Here is a 25,984-nt window from a genome sequence, read left to right as displayed (position 1 = left end):
GGGAACTTTCTGGAAGGCCAAGGCCGGCGGGAGCTTCGTTCCCGCCCCTCCCTGAGGAGTGGGGGCGGGGCACTGCACGGGAGCCTCGGTCGGGGTAGGCCCAGTGCCGGAGTGAGCAGAGACCTCCGGGGGTCGCTGGCTGCTGCAGACTGCTGGGGCTCCGAAATTTTGAGTTAACCCGTGTGTTAAGGATGGACAACTGGAGGGCAGTGGAAGAGGGACCAAATTGATGCTGGGGATGCAGGAGTGGGGCGGAAGCCAGCTCCACCAGTTGCACATACTAGCTGTGTGACCTGGGCAAGATTCTTAACTGCTCTGAGCCTGGGTTGCTTTGTGAAATAACGATGAAGATCTCTTCATCATAAGGCATTCCAGGGGTTTAAGTGACCAGGACAGGGGCTACCCTAGTGGCGCAGTGGTTAAGAATCCGCCTGCCAATGCAGGGGACATAGGTTCGAGCCCTGGCGCACCACAACTACTGAGCCTGCGCTCTAGAGCTTGCCTGCCACAACTACTGAAGCCCGCGCGCCTAGAGCCCGTGCTCTGCAATAACAGAAGACACTGCAATAAGCCCGCGCACCGCAACGAAGAGTAGCCCCCTGTCGCCACAACCAGAGAAAGCCCGCGCACGGCCAACAAAGATCCAACGCAGCCAAAAATAAAAATAAAAATATTAAAATAAATAAATGACCAGGACGTGTAAAATGCCTAGCAAAGAGTTAAACCTCAGCTAATATCAAGGTGCATGGCCTCCTTTCATAGAATTCTAGAATTACGAACTATCAGTCTGGCCACCCCTCCCCTAATAGGACAAATGAGTCCATATAGCTGAGCCCTGTCCAGTAGACTGAGGTTGGGCTCAGTTTACCTTCCAAACCCCCTGATTGAGGGTACCCAGGAGTCCTCAGGCGTCTGAAAATGTAAGTTTGGAAGTCTCTGACTCCCAGTCGAGTTCTCTGCAAAGACTCTTTTCCTCAGGGAGCTCCCAGTGTGAGGGGCAGCTCTTGCTCCCGGGAAGCCTCCTGTGTGACTGATGAAGCAGCACAGAGGAGGGGCAGGCTTTTCAAATAGACCTGAGTTCTTGGAAGCCCAGGGAAAACAGGCTAGGATGTTCAACCTCAAAACACCTGGATGTGCCTCAGGGTCACTCTTGCTTGCCTCTCCTTCTGGGCATACCCATCACCACTTCCCCACAGAACCACTCCTGAGTCCCCAGACAAGTCCTGTCTTGGGATGAGATGCTTGCTCTTCATAGAATGTCCTACTTCATGCTACTCTGCCTGAAAATGCTTCATCTTTCAGAGACAGCCAAGAAGTCACCTCCTGCATGAAACCTGTCCACAATTCTCAACTCCTAAGCAACTTGGCTCACAAGATCCTACCAGGAGTTTCTTCACTTGCTTACTGTGGTTTGATGGCCTCTATACACATTACCTGAGTAGCAAGAATGACATTTTATTCACCATTGTGCCCTTCTATCCGATGTTTGCTAAGTGAAGAAGGGCCTGGGGTACTTCCCTGGTGGTCCAGTGGTTAAGACTCCCCACTTCCACTGCAGGGGGCCAGGTTCGTTCCCTGGTTGGGGAACTGATATCCCTTATGCTGTGTAGTGCAGCCAAAAAAAAAAAAAAAAAAAAGGAGGGGGGGAGAGGGTAAAAAAGGAGAGAGAAAAAAAAAGAAAGAAAGAAATGAGGACCTGAATTAGGCTGAAGCTGCTGGGGATGAAAAGGAACCAAATCTAGTGTTCTTACGAAAAAAAAGGAATTCTGTGTTTGTGACAGAAAGAAAAATGGCACGGGGTCACACACAAAGACCTTCGCTTTAGCTGAAATTGCCACTCAGTTGTCATGTGACCTTGGACAAGTCAATTTCTGAGATTTCTTATCTCTAAAATGGAGACAATAATCCCTACCTTGCCTAACTCACTGGGCTGTGGTGGGGCAAATGGTTGTGTGTGTAGAAGAACGTTGTGCGGTGGGAAGCGGCTGGAATGTAACACACGGCAGCTGAGGAAGAAATAGTAAGAACAGTAAAAATAGAACGGGTCACTGTGCGTGTGGCAAGTGGGAGACACTGAGATTTCGGGGAGATTCTAGGCCTAAGTGATTTGGGCGTAGGGTTTGGGCTACTCCCGGCCCCTGTCCTTTGGGCGGGAGCTTGGAATCTGGAGAATTTTCGCAAGGAGCCTATGTCGCCGCCCCCCTCCACCCCGCCATGAATCTGTCCCACAGTTCTGGGCCAGAATCCCCCTGCCTCCATTTCTGGGCAAGGCTTCCTCCTCGCGGAAGCCTCTGGCTCTGCTTCCCTCCCGGCGTTGCCCAGCGCCCACTGACGAGGAAGAGCCTCTGTGGATGATTCCCCCTTCTCTCTCGACTAGCCAGGGTTGATTATTTCAACTCAGTATTAACTTCGAACCCCTCCCCCAACAAAGAGGCTCATCAGCAGCCCTGGACTCTCCTGTCCGGGCTCAGGAAAATGTCCTGGTCGGTTCCCAACTGAAGAGACCAAGACGGCCCCAGAAGACCATTTTCTTCGATAGAAGCTGAGGCCCGGGGAGGGGGAAGAGGGGGCGAGGCCTTACAGGCCGGGGTCTCGGGGGAGCCCAGGGCGCACACCCGGTGCTTCCCGGCCCAGGCGAGATCCTCGGTCACGGCCCACCATTTTGCACTGGTCCCTGGGGCGGCGGCGGCGGCCCAGGACTACGCTGGGGCTGGGACTCGGCCACTTTCGGCCAAGGGTGCCGAGGCCAGTCCGAAGGCGGACGTCAACCGGGACTCGAACCTGCTTTCTCATTTTCCGAGGCCTAGTCCGAGATTGCTGCCCTAACGCAGTCACACTGTCCCTTTAAGGCGGCACTTTTTATTCTTCATTTGTTTACTTCTTCATGCGCTTTTTTAAACAAAAATGTGTTCACAATATCCTTCCGCAAACGTCAATCCCAGTCACTAACCACACACCTTAAAGACATTCCTATAATTTTAAGAATCGAGAATTATTAGCCATGGGCCAACATCTCTCTTTACAGAATTAAATCCTCGTTTACACTTTAGGGACTACTTTTTAGGAGTAAACCATTCTTGCTTTAGCTAACAAGTGTTTATGACGTTCAGAACCTTTCCGCTGAGGACAGAATACAATAGTAGCCTTTAAGACGCACCTTTTCATAAAAATATTCTGTGCAGGCCCTCATAGGCCATCGAATCTTCTCTTATTCCTGAAGTACAATGGTATGGTCCAGAACCCGCCCCATCTTCTCTGCGATCGGCCTTCCTTCCTCGGCGAGACATGTGCCTCTTGACCAATGGGCGCTCACGTTTCTCTAGCGAGGGATAAGCGATGGAAGGAGGTGGCCTGGAAGACGCCCCCGACGCGCCCTGGGATTGGCTACGTCGCACTGCGCGCGAGGACGGCGGGCCTGAAAGATGGGAACTACGACTCCCAGCTTCCTGCGATGGGGACTCCGTTACGCATGCGCATGGGCGGGGCGGACCATCTTCTATATAAAAGGGGCGCAGAGGGCTGGGAGGCAGCAGTTGGAAGTTGGCAGGTGGAGAGGCAGGTTGGGAGGGGAAGTTGGGGGAGGAGGCGGAAGAGGAGCTGTCGGAGGGGGGAGGAGGGAGGGAGGAAAAAGAGGAGGAGGCGGAGGAGAACTGAGCTGAGCAGAGCATCGAGCCAAAGGGGAGATGAGTTTGTCTGTCCTCGGCTGAGGCTCCGGCCGGGCCTAGGGAAGTGGGAGCACGGGTTGGAGCGACACCCGTGGAAGTGGGAGGAGGTGGCTCTGGGACTTTAACCCCTTGTGGGCTCTGCGGCAGGGGATTTAACCCTTTGTGGATCCGGCCCCTCGGAGTCAGCGTCATCGGGTAGTTTTAACCCCTTCGGGGCTGGGTTTAACCCGTTGGATTTAACCTAATCTCCTTGCCCACCAACTCCTTGATCGCGGGGGCGCTCTGAGGGGAGGCTTGAGGCCCACCCCTCTGCACAATACCTACTGTTCCTGCTGCTGCACCCTCCTTGGACCCGCTAGCCGGCCGCGCTGTGGGCCTTTAACCCTTTACTGACTTGAGCGCCTCCAAATTGCAATTGGAGTTTGCTGACAGAAGGATTGGCTGAAGGCATCACTGCAGGAATTACAGACCGAAGAGGACTGTGTTGGACATTTTTGAAAGAAAAGAAAACCCTTTTTTCCTTAAGGACTTACAGCCAAAATTCTTCAGACTCCGAGAAGAGGATTCTATTAGCAATGGCCGAGCCACTCTTGTCAGAGTATCAGCACCAGCCTCAAACTAGCAACTGTACAGGTGCTGCTGCTGTCCATGAAGAGCCGAACTCTGATCGCCCCCCAGGCGCGGAGGAGCGGGTGCCCGAGGAGGACAGTAGGTGGCAATCGAGAGCGTCCCCCCAGTCGGGTGGCTCTCCGGGGCAGGGCGGGGAAGGGAGCCTGGAGCTCCAGCCGCCTCCCGTGCAGACCCAGGTCTGCCCAGAATCCAGCTGTCCGGAAGCGGGTGAGAACGGCCAGAATGGGGACGACTTATCCGCTGGCGGTGCCCCCCAGCCGGCGGCGGGAGGGGAACAGAGGCCGAAGGCCAACAAGTTGGGGGCTTCTGCCGCAGGGGGCGAGGAGGCGTGGGGACAGCAGCAGAGACAGCTGGGCAAGAAAAAACATAGGAGACGCCCCTCCAAGAAGAAGAGGCATTGGAAACCGTACTACACGCTGACCTGGGAGGAGAAGAAAAAGTTCGATGAGAAACAGAGCCTGCGAGCTTCGAGGATTCGAGCCGAGATGTTCGCCAAGGGCCAGCCAGTGGCTCCTTATAACACCACGCAGTTCCTCATGGATGATCACGACCAGGAGGAGCCGGATCTTAAAACCGGCCTCTATCCCAAACGGGCCGCTGCCAAATCTGACGACACCAGCGATGAGGACTTTATGGAAGAAGCGGGCGAGGAGGATGGGGGCAGCGACGGGATGGGAGGAGACGGCAGCGAGTTTCTGCAGCGGGACTTCTCGGAGACCTACGAGCGGTACCACGCGGAGAGCCTGCAGAACATGAGCAAGCAGGAGCTCATCAAAGAGTACCTGGAGCTGGAGAAGTGCCTCTCGCGCATGGAGGACGAGAATAACCGGCTGCGGCTGGAAAGCAAGCGGCTGGGCGGCGACGACGCGCGTGTCCGGGAGCTGGAGCTGGAGCTAGACCGGCTGCGCGCCGAGAACCTCCAGCTACTGACGGAGAACGAACTGCACCGGCAGCAGGAGCGAGCACCGCTGTCCAAGTTTGGAGACTAGACTGAAACTTTTGGGGGGGAGGGGGGCAAAGGGGACTTTTTACAGTGACGGAATGTAACATTATATACATGTGTATATAAGACAGTGGACCTTTTTATGACACATAATCAGAAAAGAAATCCCCCCTGGCTTTGGTTGGTTTGGTAAATTTAGCTATGATGTAGCTTGTGTGCTTTCTCCTGTTCTTTAATTATGTGAAACTGAAGGGTTGCTTTTCTTGTTTTCCTTTTTAGGAGTTTCTTTCTTTTTTAATGTGTAATTTGACCAATTTATAAAGCATTTTTCTGTTAAAAATCCCCTCCTTAAATGGAGCTATAAGGTGGCCAAATCTGAGAACCATTAAATTCATTCTAGTTATAATAAATTTAATATTTGTAAATGTAATGTAGTTTCAGTGTGATTTCTAGAGCTAATTCAGAATAGTACTGATTTATGTGATTGCGTTTTTGGGGGGGGGTAAAGGAATCATCTAATTTGTCCATTTTCAAAAAACAATCTTTAATGGGAGAATTTTCAATTTGCCCAGTTTTCCCTTGAATGGGTTTTAGTGTGCTACAATACACAGTTCCGGCAAAATATAAAGATTTAATTATCTTCAATACTTAAGTATGCTTGTTTTCTAGTGCCTTGGTTTTCTTTCTTGATGCTGGAGAAATAAACCAGTGTTGGGTGTTTGGGGAGTAAAAAGTAACTACAATCAGCAGCTTAAAATTTTAATTCTGCTTCTCAATAGCCGTTCAAATGTCTATTAACAAAAACATAAGCCTAATTTGGCAGTTTGTCAGGTTAGACAACTGACAGCCTCATTTCATTCCTACAAGTGTGTTTTTAGTAATTCCCCTCTCCTCCCAATAAGGCTGGAAGGAGTTCTTGGATGCCTGGAAAAGGCTCTTCGTAAACCTCTTGCTTTCTTAGTGCAAGCAATGGTTGGATAAACTTGTGAGGCAGCTCTTTATGTTAAAATATTCAGAGGTAGAGAATATTATATTTATAGAGGAAATGGCCATTTGGGGCATTCCAAGGACTTAACCCTAATTGTCCAATACTTAGGTGCTCCCTATACCAAAAAAAAAAAAAAAAAAAGGAATAGAAGCTGTCCACCTTTCCATGAGAGTCAAACTAAAATTACAAATGCCCCCTCACTGCAAACCAAATGTAAAGCTTCTGGTTAAGGAGCTAAATTAAGTCCTTAGGGGCCAAGTGGGAACCGTGCACCTTCCCTATACAGCCGCTATTCTCTATCTCCTAAACTACTGATAGCTGCTTAGTCCTTGAGTAGTTCTGCTCTTGAAAATGCAGGGAGGCCCTGGGAATTAATTTCTGCCCCCAAGTCAAAATAGTAAGAAATTGTAAGATTGTTCCCTCCTGTCACCATGATTAACCCAGCCCATCTTTACCTGCCCTGTGTCAGTGTTTCCCTAGAGCAACTGCATTGTTCAAATCACTAGCACAGGGGTTCCTTCACATGGGGCCTTAGAAACCATAGGGGGCCTTGGGCTCCATGAACCCCATGCAATTATATGTAGACTTGTATTATGTGTACATTTTTCTGGGGAGAGGGTTCGAGAGAATCATGAAATTATCAAACTCCTTGAAGGTTAAGAACCCCTGGGAAAAAAACCTCCCATTGGGAAGCTTGCTTTTGCAGCTAAATGAAATAGTGAAGGTGGTGGGAATGTCAAGAGTGAAATGCACCTTATGATGCATGAGAAGCATACACAAATCCATGAATCAAGGGAAATTATGGCAGTTAAGACTGACTCAGGGCCTTCAAAGCTGGACTGAGCTGGCCCTATTCTGGCAGATGGTCCACTGGAGACGATGTATGATCAGCTTTTCCTTTGGCCTAAAAATTATATTAAAAGTCTATTTTGAAATAGTTTTTGTGTTTTTAATTTTCCTTCTGCCATGACGTCATGCAGCAGTCCCAGAAGCAGCAACACTGCCCTCTGCCTTTACAGTGCACAGCAGAAGCCTCATTTTGACTGAACTATATAGGTTGCAGCAGTGATGACCTCTGATTTCAGAACCTCTTCTTACTTAACAAGATGGATTTAAATATAACCATCTTGTTTCCCCGACTATTAGAAAGACTCTTAGTGCATTTATCATCAGGAAAAAAGTGTAAGTTTTAGGAGACATTCAATCCAGTCTTGAAAAATATATATTTAGTTTTAAGTAACTGTCATAAATTACTTTGATTTACCTTGAGATATGCAACTTTCTGTCTGAATTTTGCTTTCAAAGGCACCGACATTTTACTGCGTTTATTGCATTTATGTTCTTAGAATGATGAGATTTGTGCAAAATTTCAGTTTCCTATCAACAGTTTCTAGATTGAAACACTTGACTAACATATTGCTCTAAGGGCAGAGAGAAAAGACTCTGAATTACCTATACTAGCAGGATCATGACAAATGATCCTCAAGTCCACTCTAGCCTTTCACTAAAGGCTTTTCTGCTAAACATTTTAAATGAGCTGCTCCAAAGATCATGCTTACACATTAGCAATTTCAGTTCTCTTTCTTATACTGGGGCCTGGATATCCAGCCAGGTAAAGCACTTCCCAAATTTTGGAGACAGCTGGCTGGACTGCTTAATCCTCCTTTGAGTAAGGAAAACTTTTCTTGGGCTAGCCTATAACCTAAAGTGGCCCTCAAGAGACAGAGCCCTTTAGATTTCAGTTTGCAGGGGAACAAGCCAAGGAGCTCCAGATTGGTTTAGTTCTGAAAAATGGACTAGGTTATCTCTAAAGAGAGGAAACATTATAAAATTAGACCAGACTAGGAGTCAAAAACCAGGCTCCTAGTTATACCTTTGACAAATACTAGCAGTACAACCCTGGACACATCTCTTAAACTCTCTGAGCCTCATTCTTGATCAGCAAAATGGGGCCGTGCCTACTTCACATAACTGCTGTTAAGTATTAAAGGAGACAGCATGAAAATGGGCTATCCAAAAGTAAGGTACCATTGGTATTATTATTGGTTCTTTTTAAGACCAGAGCAGATGCCCATTTGATCAGTATTTTAATTTTCACTTTGTCCAGAGTAAAATAAAAATCCTTTGCTTGGGGAAATATAAATAAATATACTTTACCCCAGTGACTTCAAAAGTGAGAGAAATCAAAGAAGGAATCTACAGAAATAAACAAAATCCACTACTAAATAGTCTACCTTCAGAAAACCACTGTTTAGTCAAATATTAGGTAATGTACTACAGGTGTCCCCCTGTCCACTTACACCACCAGCAGGAAACAAGTATTCACAACAGTGTGACAGAAAAGCTGGCTAGAGTTAAATAGCACTGTACTTGTACCTAAGTACACCTGAGTTTGTGAGTTTTTTAAAATGATTTTTCACATTTCTCAAGCAAGATTATTGTAATAAAATTCCACTATCCTTTCTCATGTAAAGTGTAAATGGTTGTTGCTAGAAATAAAAACTAATTTTTAAAAGTAAGTGTCAAATTCAGGCCCTGAAGAGTGGGATCTGCTGACCAAAGGGTAATAGTCATACTCTGTAAGTAAGACAAAATATATGGTCTAGGAGGCGAAGATTCACTATTTGGCCAATTTCTGCCAGTTGTCTTTGAATGCTGGAAAGCATACAACCTCATTTCATTTCTTGTTGAAAAAACAAAGGCTGGTTTTAGACAGATCAATAACACAGCTCTCACAAATCCTCCTGAATGAAGTTTTTCTTGGGCTTTACTTAGAGGCAGTTCAATTATGACAAATGATGTAACATGGGTAACAGCAGGAATAATCCTAGCAGTTTACTAACAAACTTCTGCACACCAACAAAATTCTTTCAAATGGTTGAGCTGGTACCAGGAACTGTTGGTAAGTCTCCTGAAACAGCTAGTGTGATTCTTTCCCTCAATACAGCACCAAGAGCAGTTACATTTGGCTTAAAATTTTCCAAAAAGAGCAAAAATTCAGAAGAGTATTGTAAACCCTCATCTGAAGGCACATTCTATTTGATACATCCACTGACTATGTGTGAAGTGTTAAAAAGCCCTGGATCTACGGTGAGCAAAAAGGATATTCCTGAAGGAAAATGTGGGAGTTGTAGAGTGTTCCATGCACAACAATTTGAGAAAATGACAGCATCACTGCTCTCGTAAACTACTGAGTAGAATTTGTCCTAGACTCCAGAGCGTCAGAGGAGAAGATTAATTTGAAGTTCTGAAGTCGGCTTTAAGCACGCAATTCTGCATACCTGGATAACTCCAGGACAACTTTCAGCAAAGGCAGAAGACCAACCAGAGGATGGAAGGGAATGTCTAGGAGGTTAGTTCTACCCTCCTCTCTGGGTCTTACTAAAAGTGCATTTAAAACAGCAAACATTTGAATTTAAAAAGAGAAAAGACAGAGAAGAGGATGGTGAGGGCTAAACAAAGTAAAAAACTAACTGGAAATCACATAGTTCAGAAGGAAGTATCTTCATCCTGAAGAGGAGGACTGCTGCAAAGAATTACTCCTACCTCTGTCAATGAATGCTGCTCACACATAGCCACTACTCCCAGGAGGTGGCCATCAGGCAAACGTAAAACATCCAGGACTTGTGGTAACAACTGCTTGGTACCCTGAGACTGACCCTCGTTCAACCTATTTGGATGGCCCACGGCAACCAAGGCCACACTTTGGTAAGGCAGGCCTCCCAACTGCCCCAAATAACCTTTGAAGCAGAAGTCCTAAAGTTCCCAAGTAAAGTTAGAGCAAGTAAATGTTTACATAGCCACTGAAGAGTAGTTACTCAAGGTATTTATGAGGGAGGCTGCATTGATACCATTTTCAAATTAGGAAACTGAGGCATATAGGGTTTGTAGAATTTGTCATAAACCACAAAGCAACTCATCTGAAAGAGGAGAGGTGAGGAGGAAGTTGAAGGTCTAGTTGAAAGTTAGACGCACAATAGACTCAGCAACAAAATGGCCAGTTTGGCCTCATCTTCAGGATTTGGCCTCTAGCCAAGCCAACCAAATCTGTGGTAGCACACACAGAAATAGAACTTGGAGTTCCTAACTTCCAGTGCTGTGTTTTGCTCAGTAGATAACCAAGGGACCATTGATTAACTGATTTTACTCCCAACTTTTCTTATCAAGGAATGGAAAAGCTTACGGGTCAACCTTAAATATGATAAGCTTTCATCTTTAAAAATGAGTACCAAGTTTCTGCACCTGGTACAGTATTCTCCACTTAGTAGCTTCCAAAGGTTTAACTAGATTACTCCACAATGGAGGATGAATCACAGTCTGAGATCCTCTGCCATTAAATTCTTGACAGAGGAACCACAAAGATAATCTTTAAAGCCCCTTTCAGCTATAACTATTTAACTCCTACCAAGTTAGTGTCAGCTTTTCCTAACTGGCATATTCTCTTGATCTGAACAACAGTGTGAAGTGAACATGACATAAGCCAAGTCAACCCACAGCATGAATCAAGTGTCCTGAAGCTTTATTTAGGATAAGTGGTTCAAATTTTAGATTAACCTGAGTCAAAGGTGATCGTATTTTTGCAATCCAGTTCTAAGACTTTCTCTGAGAACATCTTGGGGGCACAGGGAGAAAACAGTTAAAGCTATGGAACTGTCACTCTTACAACTTAAAAAAAAAAAAAATCACTTTATTAATAGGAGGAACAGGGCTTCAGTTCTGAAGAAACTTTGCTATTAAGGCCAAATGCTTAGGAACGATTTGACCATCTGTAATCAGCAATGAGACGCATCACAAGGTACCCTCTAAGATAAAGCTCACCGCCCAGTCACTCTCCTAATTCCGAGTCTACCTAGGCATAATTGCAAGTGACCTTTTAGCAACAACATTAAGCTACCCCTGACCTATGAATCTCTCTGAATTTAGATTTCAAGCAGTAAGAAACAAAATGGTTTCATCTGCAATTCAAGAAAAGAATTTCACATCAAACTTCAATCCTTAAGAAGCTGCTACAGCTATAAGGTTGAGTGTTTATTTTTCTCAAAGTAGGTTTCCCCTGCTCCCCCAAACGCCACATATATGAAGTAGCTCAAAACTGCAATTTCTATTTTGGTGGCCATCTGGGATCCACAGAAGTGACTTTCAATTACTTGGAATTTCAAAATAGAGGTTCCCTAGTAACAATGCACCAGTGGCAAAATACTCCCCCATTTTGTTTCGTCTGTGGGAGAAAAGTTCTTTAAACTGGAAAGAATTTGTAGCCTTATAAAGACTACATTGGAATTAGTTCGTTTTTTCCTTTAGGAGGGCGGCCATCTCCAAAAGTTTTGGTAAAAGTTATGGCTCAGATTTCAAAATGCAAACAGATGTTCCTGAAGCACCCGAAATGGGCCACTCCACGTTTATTCCCAGAACCGTGGCGACTCCAAGTTGTTTTGTGTCCCAACTCTGCAAAGGGCAAAAGCCCAAACCCCTTTGGTGTCAACCTTCAAGAGAAGTGGAACAGCACACTTTTGGAGTTTCCCAAAGCGGCTGGCGACGTGCGAGATCAGGTCGTTCTGAGAATCGGGGCTGGACAGGAGAGATCTCGAGGGCAAGAGCGCTCAGAGATTTCCACGTGCCCCGATCTAGCTGGTCCCTGGGGAGAATTAGTGGTTGCTACAGTAGGAAGAAGGCTGTTCCTGTTCACAGCCCTGGCCGCGGGATGGCCTTGGTGTACGGGGGGAGATGGTGGGTGCACCTGGCTCTCTGCCCTCGGAGCCTCCAGCTGACTGCCACGCCAGAGGGGCGCGCGGCCGGAGCTGCGACCTCCACCCGCCCCCGCGGCGCCCATCGAAGTGGGGGTTCCCGCTACGCCGGGCCTCGCCGCTATACCCAGGCCGCATGGGGGTGGGGAAAGAACTTAGCGGAGCTCGGCCTCAGGATCTGCGCCCCCGTGGAAAGAGCAGAGGGGAGTCATTTCACCCGGTCTCTCCTCAGCTGGGGTCTCGGGAAATACGCGGTAATTACCCAAGAACCCCGCCCTCTGTGAGAGGCGAGGCTGCGGGGCTGCCGGGATGGTTTGAGGACCGGGCCCAGCCAGAGAGACTCCAACCTTCACCCCCCCGCGGTCCCCGGTCCCACCCCCCGCCGTCTCCCGGCGCCGCCACTTCAGGCAGCCCACTCGGCCCGGCCTCTCCCCGCGCCCGGACCACCCCCCATGGGGTGCTCTCACTGCGCAGCGAGTCCCTCCGCTGCCTCCTCCCAGCCCAAAATGGCGGCGGCGGCCACCGATCCTTCTCGTCGCCTTCCTCTAGGGCCGAGGATCCCTCCGCGTCCAAGCCCCTCCCCTCTCAGCCGGATCTGTTTTCTGCCCAGTAAAGATTAACGCCATCAATGAACTCTTTAATTGAGCTCGGATAGGCGGGTCGACTTGTGCTTCCGCACAGCTAATCGTTGACGAAAAAGGGAATATTGGCAGGCGAGTGGGCCAATCAAAAGAGGCATCGGTGAGCGCGGGACGCTACTCGCGCAAGGGTAGATGGGTTTTAGAGTTTTCTGTGTGCTTGTTGACGTTACAGGCTCTTGATCCGCCTTCCCCAGCTAGAAGAACTACAATCCCCAGCAGGCACCGCGCTGCCAGGCCGGGGTGGGGGGGCCTCCCCCCAACCTCAGTGCCTGAGCGGCTTGACCAGAGCTGCAGCAACTGCAGCAAGAGGTAGGGCTGAGGCGTTGGGAATTGCACAGACAGGCGGTCGCACAGAAAGACACACAGATGTAGTCCTGTGCATAGCCCCTGACAGCAAATAGGTCAGTTCCGCCTTTGCAAAATCTCCTTCCCGGATCATTTTCCCTCTTCCAAGAAATCCTTCCTTATCCCTGTTGGGTTTCCCTCTCAGCTGCCTGTAGTGCGAAGACTTCTCCTTACCCTTTCCTCCGTTTCCCATCCTGAGAAGAAGGAGGGAGGCAGGCCAGGCCCTGTAGATGAAAAGGCCTCAGCCCCAGGCTGGGCCCAGTCGTGTTTTTTGAGGTGTTGACTTCTGGAGCCCAGACTAGGGAGGAGGTGGGGGCCTGCAGTCAAGGTTGGGGCCTCTGGAGGCAGTGGGGAAAGGACTCCTCCTCGGGCTTGTCGGAGCCACCGACCCACTCCACTCCCAGCCTGTCCAGGTCATTGCTGTGTCTTCGCCTCCCTAGGCAGTCTATTCCCCTCTTTGGTTGCTGGGGGAACAAAGCTTAGGCCTAGCTTCCTAGCTGCCAGCCTGCCCCAGTGAATTTCAGGAGAAGAGTATAGGATCTAAGCCCTGGCCTGGGGCCTGAGGAACAGGACTGGGAAGATGGCCCCTTAATCCCCATTTGACCGCTTGCTGGCTGGAGGTGTGAAAACCAGGCTGGAGGCGGCCCTTCATTTGAAAATGAGGGTGTGCAGGTCTGGTGCTACAAAATGGCTGCTGCTGCCTTGGTAAAAATTTGCTGGGTAGCCAGAGTCTTCCTGAAAATTCTCCCTCGGGACTTAGGTTTCTATTATTTAAAGCAGGTGTCACTAGTTAAAAGGCATCTGCTGAAAGATTTGGAACAGAAGAAGGTGGCTACTCCAAACCAGACCAACTGTAACACAGAGTCACCAGCAGCCCTGGAGGAGGCTAAGGTAAGCCCCACTCTCCCAACCACCTGAGTGCCCTGAACACGGGTCCTGCCAACTGGGATCCTGCCTTCTTGTCTCAGATGTGTTAGTGGATTTGGAAAACCAGTATTTTTAAATGAGTCCCCACTATGCGCTGAGCAATATGGCAGATGTTAATTCTGCACTATCTCATGAAATCCTAGTAGCCATTCAGGGTAGAAATTACTATTTCCATTTCAAAGAAGCTGATGTTCTGAGAGCTGACATGCCTTTTCTAGAATCATGCAGCCAGCAAGCAGAAGACCCAGGGTTTAAACTTAGCGTCTTGAACAACAGAACCCTGCCTTGCATTTTGTCTAGGCTGAGAACCAAGTCTGAAGCAGGGAGAAGAGTTTGAGCCATCGGTTCATAATTTAGGATGGAGGTTAGGGGGTAGGAAATCACCCAGGAGAGAGGGGAGAGACAGATTGTATCAGGCCCTCAGAGAACATCACCTTCTGATCTGGCAACAGGAGCCCAAACCCTCCCACCCTATGCTCTCTCTCACCGGCCCCCACCTTGCCCTTTCTTCTCCCCTAGTCCACAACTCCCTATAGGTAAGGGGGGAACTCTAGTCCTCTGATCCACCCTACATAGCTACTTCCAGTAAATTTTCCAGATTTATTTAACTTGGAGTTCATGGCATGTCAGGGCCTGAAGGTTCAGAGAGGGCAAATGACTCACCCGGGATCACACAGCTTATCTGCAATAGTGGTAATGGTGGAAAGGGGACAAGCCTTCAGGAGGGAGGCAGCATGTGGGGCTGAGGGGCAGGGCTGGCTTGGGTGGGGGGAAAGATCATGGGGGACATTCGCTGAGGGCTGGGAACGGGTGAATGATGTGCGCACTGAAGCGAGACCCCCCTGCCTTGGACTTCCCAGCGGCCTTGCCTCTTCCTGGGTGGGGCAGAAGGTCTTCTCAGTTGGCCCAAGACACTGGTGGAGACAAGGCCTGTCACTCTTGATTGTATTGTTACTTTATGACATTCTCCCTGCAAGTAAAGTAACAATACAACACAACAAACAACGTACACACGTACACACACTCCAACGTACCCCATCCCAAATTATGAAGAGAACTTTGGGGTCTCCAAAACGCACATTAACACACCTCCAACTCTTACAGGGCTGCATACACCCCTCAGTACACTCCCTGCACTCGTGTAGACCCATGCTCAGATGTCTCTGAACCGTGTTGAACATTATAAAACACTGTGCCAGTGGTGGTGGTTATTATTAGAATTCCCCAAACCACAAACTTCCAGCAATTCATTCTCCTCCCCCAGACTTAGTACTCCCACCCTCACCACGGCAGAGATAAACAGATGCCCTGAACACATGCACTCTTGACAGAATCCTTTCCGCCTCTTAGATAAGGTGTAGAATTCTCTGGGCTACAGACTGGAGATTGGCCCTTCCTCTCCCTAGTGCTTTCCTGCTCCTCATGTAGAAGAGTGATACCAACTTGTGCCTGGAATAAATACACTCCATTCACCCTAGAATGACAGAAGCGAGAGTCTCATGTTCCAGTATCTTTTGGATCCCCCCCACTTCTGGGCTTATGCCATTTAACATATATTTATTGAACACTCACCTTGGGCCATGCTTAGCGACACAGTGGTGAGCTGAACAGACAGGACACATTCTTCTAGGAGAAAGACAAGTGGTAAATGGTAATGTGCTAAATGCTAAGTGGGACATTAACTGTCACATGACAGGGAGTCACTGGGAAGGGGAATGGGGGCTACTTAGGTAGGGTGGTCAGGGAGGGCCTCCCTGAAGAGCTGACATTGGAACTTAACCCTGAAGGATGAAAAAGAATCAGCTATGCAAGTAGCCGGAAGCAGGATTGGCAACATGATTTGTGGGGTCAGTGCAAAGGGCTCTTAATTCAAAAATTACTAAGAAGTTCAAGACAGTGACAGCAGAGCATTAAGCAAAGCATGGGGCTTTTCTGAATGGGGGGCTCTGTGGGACTGTACAGGTCACTTGCAAGGAAACCAGCTCTGTCTGAAAGATAAGCTTTCTAGGAAGAGGGAAGAGCAAGTGCCGTTTGGGCTTCTGATCAACCAATAATACTTCAGGAGCCACTTCCCATCCCATTTCAAAAAGTATTTATTGAATGTCTACTCTGTGCCAGGTACTGTTCCAGGCATTGAAATTACAGAGTGAAATACACAGGCAAGATTCTGGCTCTCACCATGAGTTTGCTTGGGGAGGGTTGGGGGACAGACAGTAGACAGGTAAGCCCAGAAACAGACAAATGGTTGTAGAAGGTGTGAGGCTAGAGAGGGACCAAGTGAGCTGGGTGCGGGCAGGTCGGCTTCAGGCTGGGTGAACACAGGATTCTACCATGGGACGGGCCATCTGTGATCTGTCCTCCTTTTTTCCTCTCTCTTTAGATCTCTTGTGTTCCTGGGAGCCCCAAAACATCCCCTGAGCCTCATGACCCTGGAGGTTCCCTGCCCCTGACACCCCGGATGGAGAGCCATTCAGAGGAGGAAGATCCTCCTGGCAGTGGCCTAGGCTGGAACGGTAGGGGTCCCCGGGCCCAGAGCCCAGGGGGCTGCTCAGTGGAGGCCGTACTGGCACGGAAGAAGCACCGCCGGCGGCCTTCAAAGCGCAAGCGGCACTGGCGGCCCTACCTGGAGCTGAGCTGGGCCGAGAAGCAACAGCGGGATGAGAGGCAGAGCCAGCGGGCCTCCCGGGTCCGAGAGGAGATGTTCGCCAAAGGCCAGCCCGTGGCACCCTACAATACCACCCAGTTCCTGATGAACGACAGAGACCCTGAGGAGCCCAACCTGGATGTGCCCCAAGGGGCCTCCCACCCAGGCTCCAGTGGGGAGAGTGAGGCCGGGGACAGCGACTCGAGGGGCCGAGCTCACGGGGAGTTCCAGCAGAGGGATTTCTCCGAGGCCTATGAGCGCTATCACACTGAGAGCCTGCAGGGCCGCAGCAAGCAGGAGCTGGTGCGCGACTACCTGGATCTGGAGAGGCGGCTGTCACAGGCCGAGGAGGAGACGAGGAGGCTGCAGCAGCTGCAGGGGTGCACCAGCCAGCGGCCCTGTCGCCAGGTGGAGGAGCTGGCCGCCGAGGTAGAGAGGCTCCGGACGGAGAACCAGCGGCTTCGGCAGGAGAACGAGATGTGGAACCGAGAAGGCGGCCGCCGTGGTGGGGAGCCGGGCACCTAGGGGTGCCCCCCCATCCAGGCTGACCCAAGGAGAAGGTCCTGTTTTGTACACACTCAGGCCAGCCGAGTCTCAAGGAGGCAGGTCTCAGCACCCCTGCGCCCCCTGAGAACAGCTAATTTAGGTTCCGGCTTCCATCTTGTCATTTCCACAGTTTGTTCTTTGATGTCATCTTATTTTTCACAAAGGAATTAAATGATTTTGGTGAGATCACATGGGAGTGGCTAGCATTGATTTCACTAGGGCTGCTCTGAGAATCAAAGCACTTCCATCGCAGAGAGGCCTGGGGCTGCCCCCAGCCTGGGAGGACAGCAGACCCCTGCACTGGGGGCTTCTCAGCGTCTCCAGAATGCCTGAAATCTGCTCTGTGTATCTGGGGGCCATCAGACTGCTCTGAAGGTTTTAGAGAGGGGAAGGCAGAGGCGGGAGGGGTCTCAGTCAGGAGTCACCAGGTTCAGCCAGAGCCTGACTTAAGATGCAAGATTGCTGTGAGGAGCTGGGAACTTCCCCTGGAGGAGAGAGGGCTAGGCTCAAGTCCAGGGGTTTCTTCAGGGTTTGTTCCCAGGCTCCCTGTATTTTCCCTATCCTCCCCACAGTGTAGAGGGCTGGGCTAGACAAGGTGCCTTGTGTCTCTTTGTGCTTGACAGCCTCCCCACCCGCCCCCCATCTCCCAGCTGGGGGTTGGGCAGGAGGTTAGTTGTCAGGTTTGCCCCCTGACCTCCTAGAAGAGCACTTACAAGTAAGCGCTCAAGGGGAGTTTTCTCCTGATGGAAAATAAGCCCAAGGCTGGTTGGACAGGGGATCGATCCTTAGCAGAGCTGGAGGCTTGGCTTTCGAGGTGCCTGCCGTGCGTCTGTGCATCCTGCTCCTTTTAGCCTAATCACCTGTGTGGTTAATTCCCTCTGAGGTGAGCCCCTCACCTGTCTGTCTGATAGAGAGCTGAGTCAGCCCGGATATTGCCACCAACACACCAGCAGTCTTGGGCTCTGAAGCGAGCTCACACACCCCTCACACTCAGACCCACCTCTCCCCAGACACCTTGTCTCTTGTTCTTGTGGCTGCAGAGTGTCAGGCTGCGGTGGTGGAGGGGAAGTTAGTCAACTCACCAATGAGCCTGTATTGGCTCTGCCACCGTGCACAGGGAGGGGCAGAGGCCTGGCGGGCCCAGCCTAACCTCCGTTCCAGGAAAGCTCATCTTGACAGGCCACATTGGGCGAGAGAAGGGCTCAGGCCTGGGAGCTGCTGGGATGGAAATGTTGAAAAATCCTGTGTGTTGCCAGGACAACTTTCATTTCTGCCCTGTCACACCCAGACCTCTCCAGCGTCTTCTACAGCGAAGTAAGGCCAGAACGGATTCTAGGAAGGGATGGGTTTTAAGAAAGCAAAATCTCCCATCTTTGGGGTCTCCCCCCACCCAACCCTGGCTGGGAGTCCTAGCCCCCTCCCCTTTGATCCCAGACACCTCTGTCAGGAAGGGCTAGAGGAATGATTGTCCCCACTTTGCAGATGGAAAACCCAAGGCTCAGAAAGGAAGCGGCTTTTGGATTCCAGGAAAGCTGGCCTTAGGCCGGCCTTCCCCTGTGGGTTGCTAGCCAGGGACCTGAAGGCCCCTGGGCAGGGCGCAGGCAGCCTCCCAGCTGCTGCATTCCTCAGCATGGAGCTGGAGGGAGAGGGGAGGGCCAGGGCCAGGACAAGGTTGTTTACCAGGAGGCCTGTGTGTGTGTGTGTGTGTGTGTGTGTGTGTGTGTGTGTGTGTGTGTGTAAAAGTAACTAGGAGGGGAGAGAAGATTCCAGAGGGCTGCTGGAGTGTGGGGGAGGGGTGTGGGTGCAGTGTCGAGGGAGAGGGTGCTGGAGGCGTGTCCAGGAGGTGGCTTGGGCAGCATGTCCCTGAGCAGGCAGGAGCTGCACACGGGGGAGGGGACAGGTGAGGAGCTTGGCCTTTCTTAGCCAAGGAGCTGAGGAGCCTGGAGACAGGAAAGCTGCTGCAACCCCAACAGACACACACACACACACACACACACACACACACACAAAATGGCTGAAGGGCTCTGGGTCAGGGTCACACTGAGGTGGGTTAATTTTCCCAAGGCTGGTGGGGCCCAGGATGGGGCAAGAAAACAGAGGAGCAAAACAAAACCAAAAACAAAACCAGAGGAGAAGGGTGTGGGATGGGAGAGTGTCAGGAGGGGCTGAGAGGGATCAGTGAAGAGTCAGTGTCACCTCCTTCCCCCAACCTGGGTCCCTGACCTCAGTGCCCAGAACCCAGGGTAGAGCTGGCGTGACTCGGGGCTCAGCACTGGGTAGAGCCAGCTCAGCCCCGGTGGCCAGATGCGGGTTCTTTTTGCTTTTCCCTCTCATGCTGCCTGGTCCTGGGACCCCACCTCAGTGAGGAAGCTCCAGTTTACAGCCTTCACCACCCTATCTGCTGGGGAAGCCAGGCTTAGACACACTCCCCTTTCCTCCCCAGGCCTTTCCAGAGCAGATGCTCAGTGCCTCATTCCCTCATGGTCATTTGCTTTCCAGGACCTTCTCGGTCAGCTGGGCCGGGGAAGGGAGGCCCAGACAGGCAGGTAGTTCCCAGGGGGGATTTCGTACCCTGGTCTGGGATCCTCCTTTCTTCCCCACCCCAGGTGGACACCCCTGTGTCCAGTGGACAGTCCCTGCCTGCAGTGGGGTCAGGGAATGAGAGGTGATGGGGTGGACAGAGCAGCTGAGGGAGCGGAAGGAGCCTGCCAGGACGTGGGGAAGGGGGTCTGAGGTGAAGTAGTTCAGTATGAGTGAAGAGGGTGGCCAGCTCCCATTGCCCCCGTTCGGCGCGGACAAGGATGGCACTGGCCCTTTAAGTGGGGATGCCAGTCAAGGCCCTCCCCCAGCCAACCCAATTCGAGGGCACACTGAGCATGTGCGGGAGCTGTGGGAGCCGGAGGGGAGGGAAGTAGCTGGAGAGATTCCGGAGGGAGCGCCTCACCCCCCCCCAACTTCCTGTAGCTGCCCCCTCTCTCCTTCCTGGGTCTGACAAAGGAGCCCACGGCGCTCAGCCAATCCCTTCCCCCATCCCAGACCCCCGGTGGGTGCTGTCCTCTGGGGGCTCTGGGGCCTGCAAGGGGGTGACAGGTGGCCTCCCAGCCCTGGGAGGTCTCGGCAGCCTCCCTGCTGCCCGGAGATGGCACCCACACGCAGCTCAGTGCCATCCTCACTTCCCCGCTGTGGGCGGGTGGTGGGTGATCTTCCTGCTGCTTAACGTGTTCGATTTCATTCCATTGGTGCCAGGGTTTCTAAAGGAACTGCCTACCTTGATGACGCTCTGCTCTGAAAATTAAAAGCAGCTAAGAAGATGAGGTCCCTGCCCCCACCCCCGGGAGCTTCCAGTCTAAAGTCTGAGAGGAAGCAAACAGCTCAGAGGCTGAAAGCGCCTGCCCCGCTCCCTCTCCTGGTTCTCCCTCCTTCCTGTAAAGGGCAGGGGCTCCCAAGTACAGGATCAAACTCTGCTTCCTCAACCAGCTGCATCCTCCAGGCCACCCTCCCCTGCAGCCTAGGAAACCACCCCCCTCAAGCCTTTCCCCCACCTCCAACTTCCCTGTTTCTGCAACGACGTCCTCCTTCCTCCCTCACCTCAGGCTCTCCTTCACCTTCCCTTCCCTGTTTGGCACTTGCCCACTCTTCTTCCTGTAATCTCTTATCTTCAGGTACCCTTTTTTCTTTTTTTAAAATTTCTTTATTTTTTGGTCGTGCCCCAGCGGCTTGCTAGGATCTTAGTTCCCCGATCAGGGATCAAACCCGCGCCCCTGGCCGTGAAGGCACAGAGTCCTGACCACTGGATGGCCAGGGAATTCCCCAGGTACCCTTATTTTTAATTGAGGTGAAATTCACATAACATAAAATCAACCGTTTTAAAGTGAACAATTCAGGGGCTTCCCTGGTGGCGCAGTGGTTAAGAATCCGCCTGCCAACGCAGGAGACACGGGTTCGAGTCCTGGTCAGGGAGGATCCCACATGCCGCGGAGCACCTATGCCCGTGTGCCACAACTACTGAGCCTGTGCTCTAGAGTCTGCGAGCCACAACTACTGAGCCCACGTGACGCAACTACTGAAGCCCGCGCGCTTAGAGCCCATGCTCTGCAACAAGAGAAGCCACTGCTGTGAGAAGCCCGCGCACCACAATGAAGAGTAGCCCCCGCTCAGCACAACTAGAGAAAGCCTGCGTGCAGCAACAGAGACCCAACGCAGCCAAAAATAAAAATAAATAAATTTATTAAAAAAAAAAAAACCTCAAAAAAAATAAAAATAAAAATAAAGTGAACAATTCAGTGGCATTTAGTACCTTCACAATGTGTACAACTGTCACCTCCATCTAGTTCCAAACATTATCAACCCAAAAGGAAGCGCCATAGCCATTCCTGCCCAGGCAACCATCAATCTGCCTTCTGTCTCTATGGTTTTACTTATTCTGGGTATTCTGGTGGTAGAGACAAGAGAGAAAGACTAGTCTTCTGGGGCCTGTATGTGAAAAGCACAGATTCCCTGAGGGCCTACTGTGAAGGGAGCGCTGGACCAGGAGTCCCGAGACCTGTGATCCATCCCAGTTCTGCTTCTAACTCAGGAGCCTCCTCTCCCCTGTTCAAGGGACTGGGGGGGCTTCAGGCCAGGATCCTGGGCCCTCCAAGGGCTTACCCCTGGCTGGGAGCTTCTGTCCGGGATTGTGGTGCCGGGCCTGAAAAATCTTCCTCTTTAATACTCTTGGCTCCTCGCTACTGGGTCCAGGCAGTGAAGGTGGCCCCAGGAGACCGTGTGATTAATACCGTGGGGTTTGGGGTCGGAGGCATGAGATGAGGAAACTTCGGCTCAGAGACGTTGAGAAACTTGCCCAAGGTCCCACAACTCCTGCTTCACTGGAGTAGCAGCCGGTTCTGTCTGATTGTATTCGAGCTCTTGACCACTGTGTTCTCCTGTCTTCAAAGAGATGAAGTAAGTTAAGGGCTTAGCAGAGTGCCAGCTGTGTGGGAAGTGCTCTCAAATGGAAGCCGCCATAAATTTTACTATTTGCGGAGCCTTGCATAGTCCTGAAGTGAATAAATCCATTCCAAGGTGGTTCTTGGGAGTTCCCCTTGCCCCCCCTTACCTTATCTTTGTCCTCCACTGGCCTCCCTAGGAGGACAGCTTCTGTGGGAACTGAGGGGATGCCTGGACCCTGAGCCTTTAAGGCAGGTGGGAGTGAGGAGCGTAGCTCCCCTCTCCCCTAGAGAAGGAGGTGTTACTGCTGCCTTCAGCAGAGCTCAGTTCACGCATTTCTCCATGGCTGAACGTCCACCCCTGCCCCGCAAACAAAAAGGACTTTGTGGACCCAGGGGAGGGAGGGGACTGCACAGGCCTGGCCTGGCAGCGGACAGACTGAACAGCTGGCTCCCCAGTTGGCCACTGTGTCCAGGCTGCCTGTGGGCATGGACATTCCAGAGACCACCTGCCCCAGAGATCCTCCCGGGACCCCATCCAAGATGGAAAGGCCCAGATCAGCCCCCTGGGCACCTGCTGTCTCCTGCCTCAGGACAACCAGGATGGGCCCCCTCCCCTGCCCCATCCCTACCCCGGTCCCGTGGCTCTGAGAGGAAGTTCCCAAGGAGACTAAGTTGTGAGAAGACATGAAGAGCGTGTCCAGAGCCTACCTCGGCCACAGCCCAAGGTTCCACGGAGAAGGAAGGGAAAGGGGTCTTTTGGGGCCTACAGTCTGTCCTGGCTCTTGATCATTCCAGCACCCTCCTTGGGGTTCTCCTTAGGCCCACACACACCCAGTCAGCCATTCAGACTCCTTTACCATAGTGTGAGGACTTGGACACAGGGAAGCTGCAGGCTTTCTCACAGCCGTGCCCGGAACCAAGCCCTGTGGCTGCCCAACTGGCCGGCATCCTCTCTTACTGTTGGGCCCTCGGGCCCCACTCTCCTCACTGGCTAGACCTCCCTTCCTTGGCTTCTCCGTCCCAGCCTCAGCCATTTCCCTCTTGGGCCTTTGATAAACAGGATCTTTTCCTCTGGGCCCCTCGTCCAACTGTCCTCACTTGTAATCCACATCAGCTGTGTTTGTAGCCACAGGCAACACCCCTCCCTGGATTCACCCCACTTCCAGGATCCTTCTCAGCTCCCCCTCCTCAGCTGCCTCTCCCCCCTCCTCCCCTGGGCTTCAAATGCTAGACGCCTTTTTTTAACCTTCCACATGAATTCCCCAAATCTTAACACTATTGAAAAATTCTTTTCATCACGATTTGAAATTCCGTGCTTGTCAAAAACTACCTTCACAAATGCATTTGTGAGTTTTCTATTCCACTAATTTTAAATCTATCTCATTTATTGATAAACTAATCACATTAAAAAATTCTTATTGCTACTTAATACGCTTTAATATCTGATAGCTCTATTGTCTCTCCTTACCCTTCTTTTACTAAAGATTCCTGGATATTCTTAGATTTTAAATTTTTCTAGAGTACATTTAAAAGCAGTATGTCCAGATCCCCTCCCCAAAGCATATCTTTATGTATCTATATATAAAGATATAGATAGATAGATATGCAGATATAGACACAGATATAGGTATCGTGGAAGGAAGCATGTGAGAGAGTTCTAGATGTTACCTAGTTCAATATCCTCTCTTAGGCTGAATTAAATATCTTTCTAAATATGTGACTCTCTCTTATATTATTATTATTATTTTTTAATAAATTCATGTATTTATTTTTGTCTGGTTTGGGTCTTTGTTGCTGCGCACAGGGCTACTCTTCGTTGTGGTGCGCAGGCTTCTCATTGCAGTGGCTTCTCTTGTTGCGGAGCCCGGGCTCTAGGTGCATGGGCTTCAGTAGTTGTGGCTCACGGGCTCAGTAGTTGTGGGTCGTGGGCTCTAGAGCACGGGCTCAGTAGTTGTGGTGCACGGGCTTAGTTGCTCCGCGGCATGTGGGATCTTCCCAGATAAGGGCTCGAATCTGTGTCCCCTGCATTGGCAGGTGGATTCTTAACCACTGTGCCGCCAGGGAAGTCCCTCTCTTATGTTCTTTAACCACTTTTTTTTTTTTTTTTTGGCCACACCACGTGGTTTGCAGGATCTTAGATCCCGGGATCCCATCAAACCTGCGCCCCCTGCAGTGGAAGTGCGTTGCCTTAACCACTGGACCCCCCCGGGGAACTCCCAGTCATTGGAATTTTTAAGGCTCGGTGCTGGGGTGGGGGGTGGGCATGATGTGCAGGTTCAGCCAGGGCTGAGAACTAGAGTTCTAAGAGTTCCGAATGTTCTCTCTGCCCAGCTTGCCTTGGCCAGGTGTGTGGGTGCCTGGCATCTGTCCACATCCCTAGGAGACTCCGAGATGGCATGACCTCCAGTGAGCAGACGCCAGCAGTGAGTCAGGGTGTCAGGGTGTTTGGGGAGCCTTGAAGGGCAGACCAGGGGATGGGCAGAGCTCAGGTTAAAGAGCAAGGAGGAATTTCCACCAATCAGTGGAGGGTCCAAACTGTCCCTGGAGACTCGCAACCTCCATCACTGGATGTGCCAGGGCTCATGAGGAAAGGCAAGAAGTGAGACCAGAAAACATGCTGAGGGCCCCTCCAGCAATCAGATTCTGAAATTCTGCCTGGCAAAGAATCATTGCCTCATGGCCACAGCAGCACAACCACTTGTGGTTTGTGTGCGATGACGATTCTGCCCCATCTGGGCGGGGGGTGGGGCGGGAGCTCTGGACTGGGGATTACCCGGCCTCCTGCTACTGGCATCCATCTGTGAGCAGGTGTTGTGTATGAGTCTGCCTGAAGTTTCAGGATCATATGCTATCCTTGCTTCCCTTTTTAGTGCCTTCTTGATTATCTCCTGTCCCGTTTTTCCTTGCTTACCCAGAGCAGAGGTAGGGAGGGAGGAGGCCACTAGGAGGCTGGGCAAGGAGGGTTCTCTAGGGCCAGCTGGGCTTCTCCAGTGCAGAGGTGAAGAGCACAGACTCTGGCATTGGACTACTCGGGTTCCATTCTGCCTTATTCTGTCCACTGCTGCTCCCCACCCACTGCAGAATAGGAGAGGCACCTTCCCCATCACCTCTGTGGACACATACGTCCTCCTCTGCTGGTGAAGAGATGCCATGTCTCACCAGAAGCACCATTTTTTCGTCCAACAGATATTTACTGGCTGCATTAGTCTTCTAGGGCTGCCATAACAAAGTACCATGAACTGAGTGGCTTGAGACTGTATTGTCTCACAGTTCTGGAGGTTAGCAGTCTGAAACCAAGGTGTGGGCAGGCTGTGCTCCCTCTGAGACCTGTAGGGTAGCAGTCCCCAACCTTTTTGGCACCAGGGACTGGTTTCGTGGAAGACAGTTTTTGCATGGTCGGGGGGCATGGTTCAGGTGGTGATGCGAGCAATGAGGAACGGCAGATGAAACTTCGCTCACTTGCCCACCCCTCACTTCCTGCTGTGCAGCCTGGTTCCTAATAGGCCTCAGACCGGTATGGGGTGGTGGGCGGGGGTGTAGTTGGGGACCCCTGCTGCAGGGGAAGAAGCCTTCCTTGCCTCTTCTTAGGTTCTGGAGGTTTGCTGGCAATCTTTGGCATTCCTTGGCTTGTAGATGCATCCCTCCAATTCTTTGTCTTCCCTCTCTGTGTGTCTGTCTCTGTGTCCAAATTTCCCCCTTTTATAAGGACACTAGTCTTGTTGCATTAGAGCTCACCCTGATAACCTCATTTTAACTTGATTTACCTATGTAAAGACCCTATTTCCAAATAAGGTTACATTTTGAGGTATTGGGGTTCGGACTTCAGCATATATTTTTTGTAGGCGGGGGACACAAGTCAGTCCATAACAGTAGGTGTCTGTGCTGTGCCAGGCACTGTGCCAGGCACTGGAGGGTAGCACAGTGATGGACACAGCCCCTGCCCTCATGGAGCTTACCTGCTCTTGTGGTCTTTTTTCCCCTAT

General features: G+C 50.9%; 2 protein-coding genes across 2 annotated transcripts; both read left to right on the top strand.

The window, feature by feature from the left end:
* The first annotated feature begins 3,612 nt into the window (after positions 1–3,612).
* HEXIM1 (HEXIM P-TEFb complex subunit 1) lies at positions 3,613–5,668 on the top strand. Its single transcript, XM_061175329.1, has one exon. It carries the CDS (start codon positions 4,241–4,243, stop codon positions 5,282–5,284), a length of 1,044 nt encoding a protein of 347 aa, XP_061031312.1. The 5' UTR covers positions 3,613–4,240; the 3' UTR covers positions 5,285–5,668.
* A 6,259-nt stretch (positions 5,669–11,927) lies between these two features.
* On the top strand, positions 11,928–17,262 carry HEXIM2 (HEXIM P-TEFb complex subunit 2). The gene is made up of 3 exons (XM_061176917.1): positions 11,928–12,224; positions 13,734–13,847; positions 16,264–17,262. The coding sequence occupies exons 1-3, from the start codon at positions 11,928–11,930 to the stop codon at positions 17,050–17,052; spliced, it is 1,200 nt and encodes a 399-aa protein (XP_061032900.1). The 3' UTR covers positions 17,053–17,262.
* Positions 17,263–25,984: the final 8,722 nt, after the last annotated feature.

This window comes from Eubalaena glacialis, chromosome 19 (assembly GCF_028564815.1).
Source record: "Eubalaena glacialis isolate mEubGla1 chromosome 19, mEubGla1.1.hap2.+ XY, whole genome shotgun sequence".
Taxonomy (NCBI): domain Eukaryota; kingdom Metazoa; phylum Chordata; class Mammalia; order Artiodactyla; family Balaenidae; genus Eubalaena; species Eubalaena glacialis.
The sequence above is the reverse complement of the archived record's forward strand: the minus strand, read 5'-3'. Positions and strand labels throughout refer to the sequence as shown.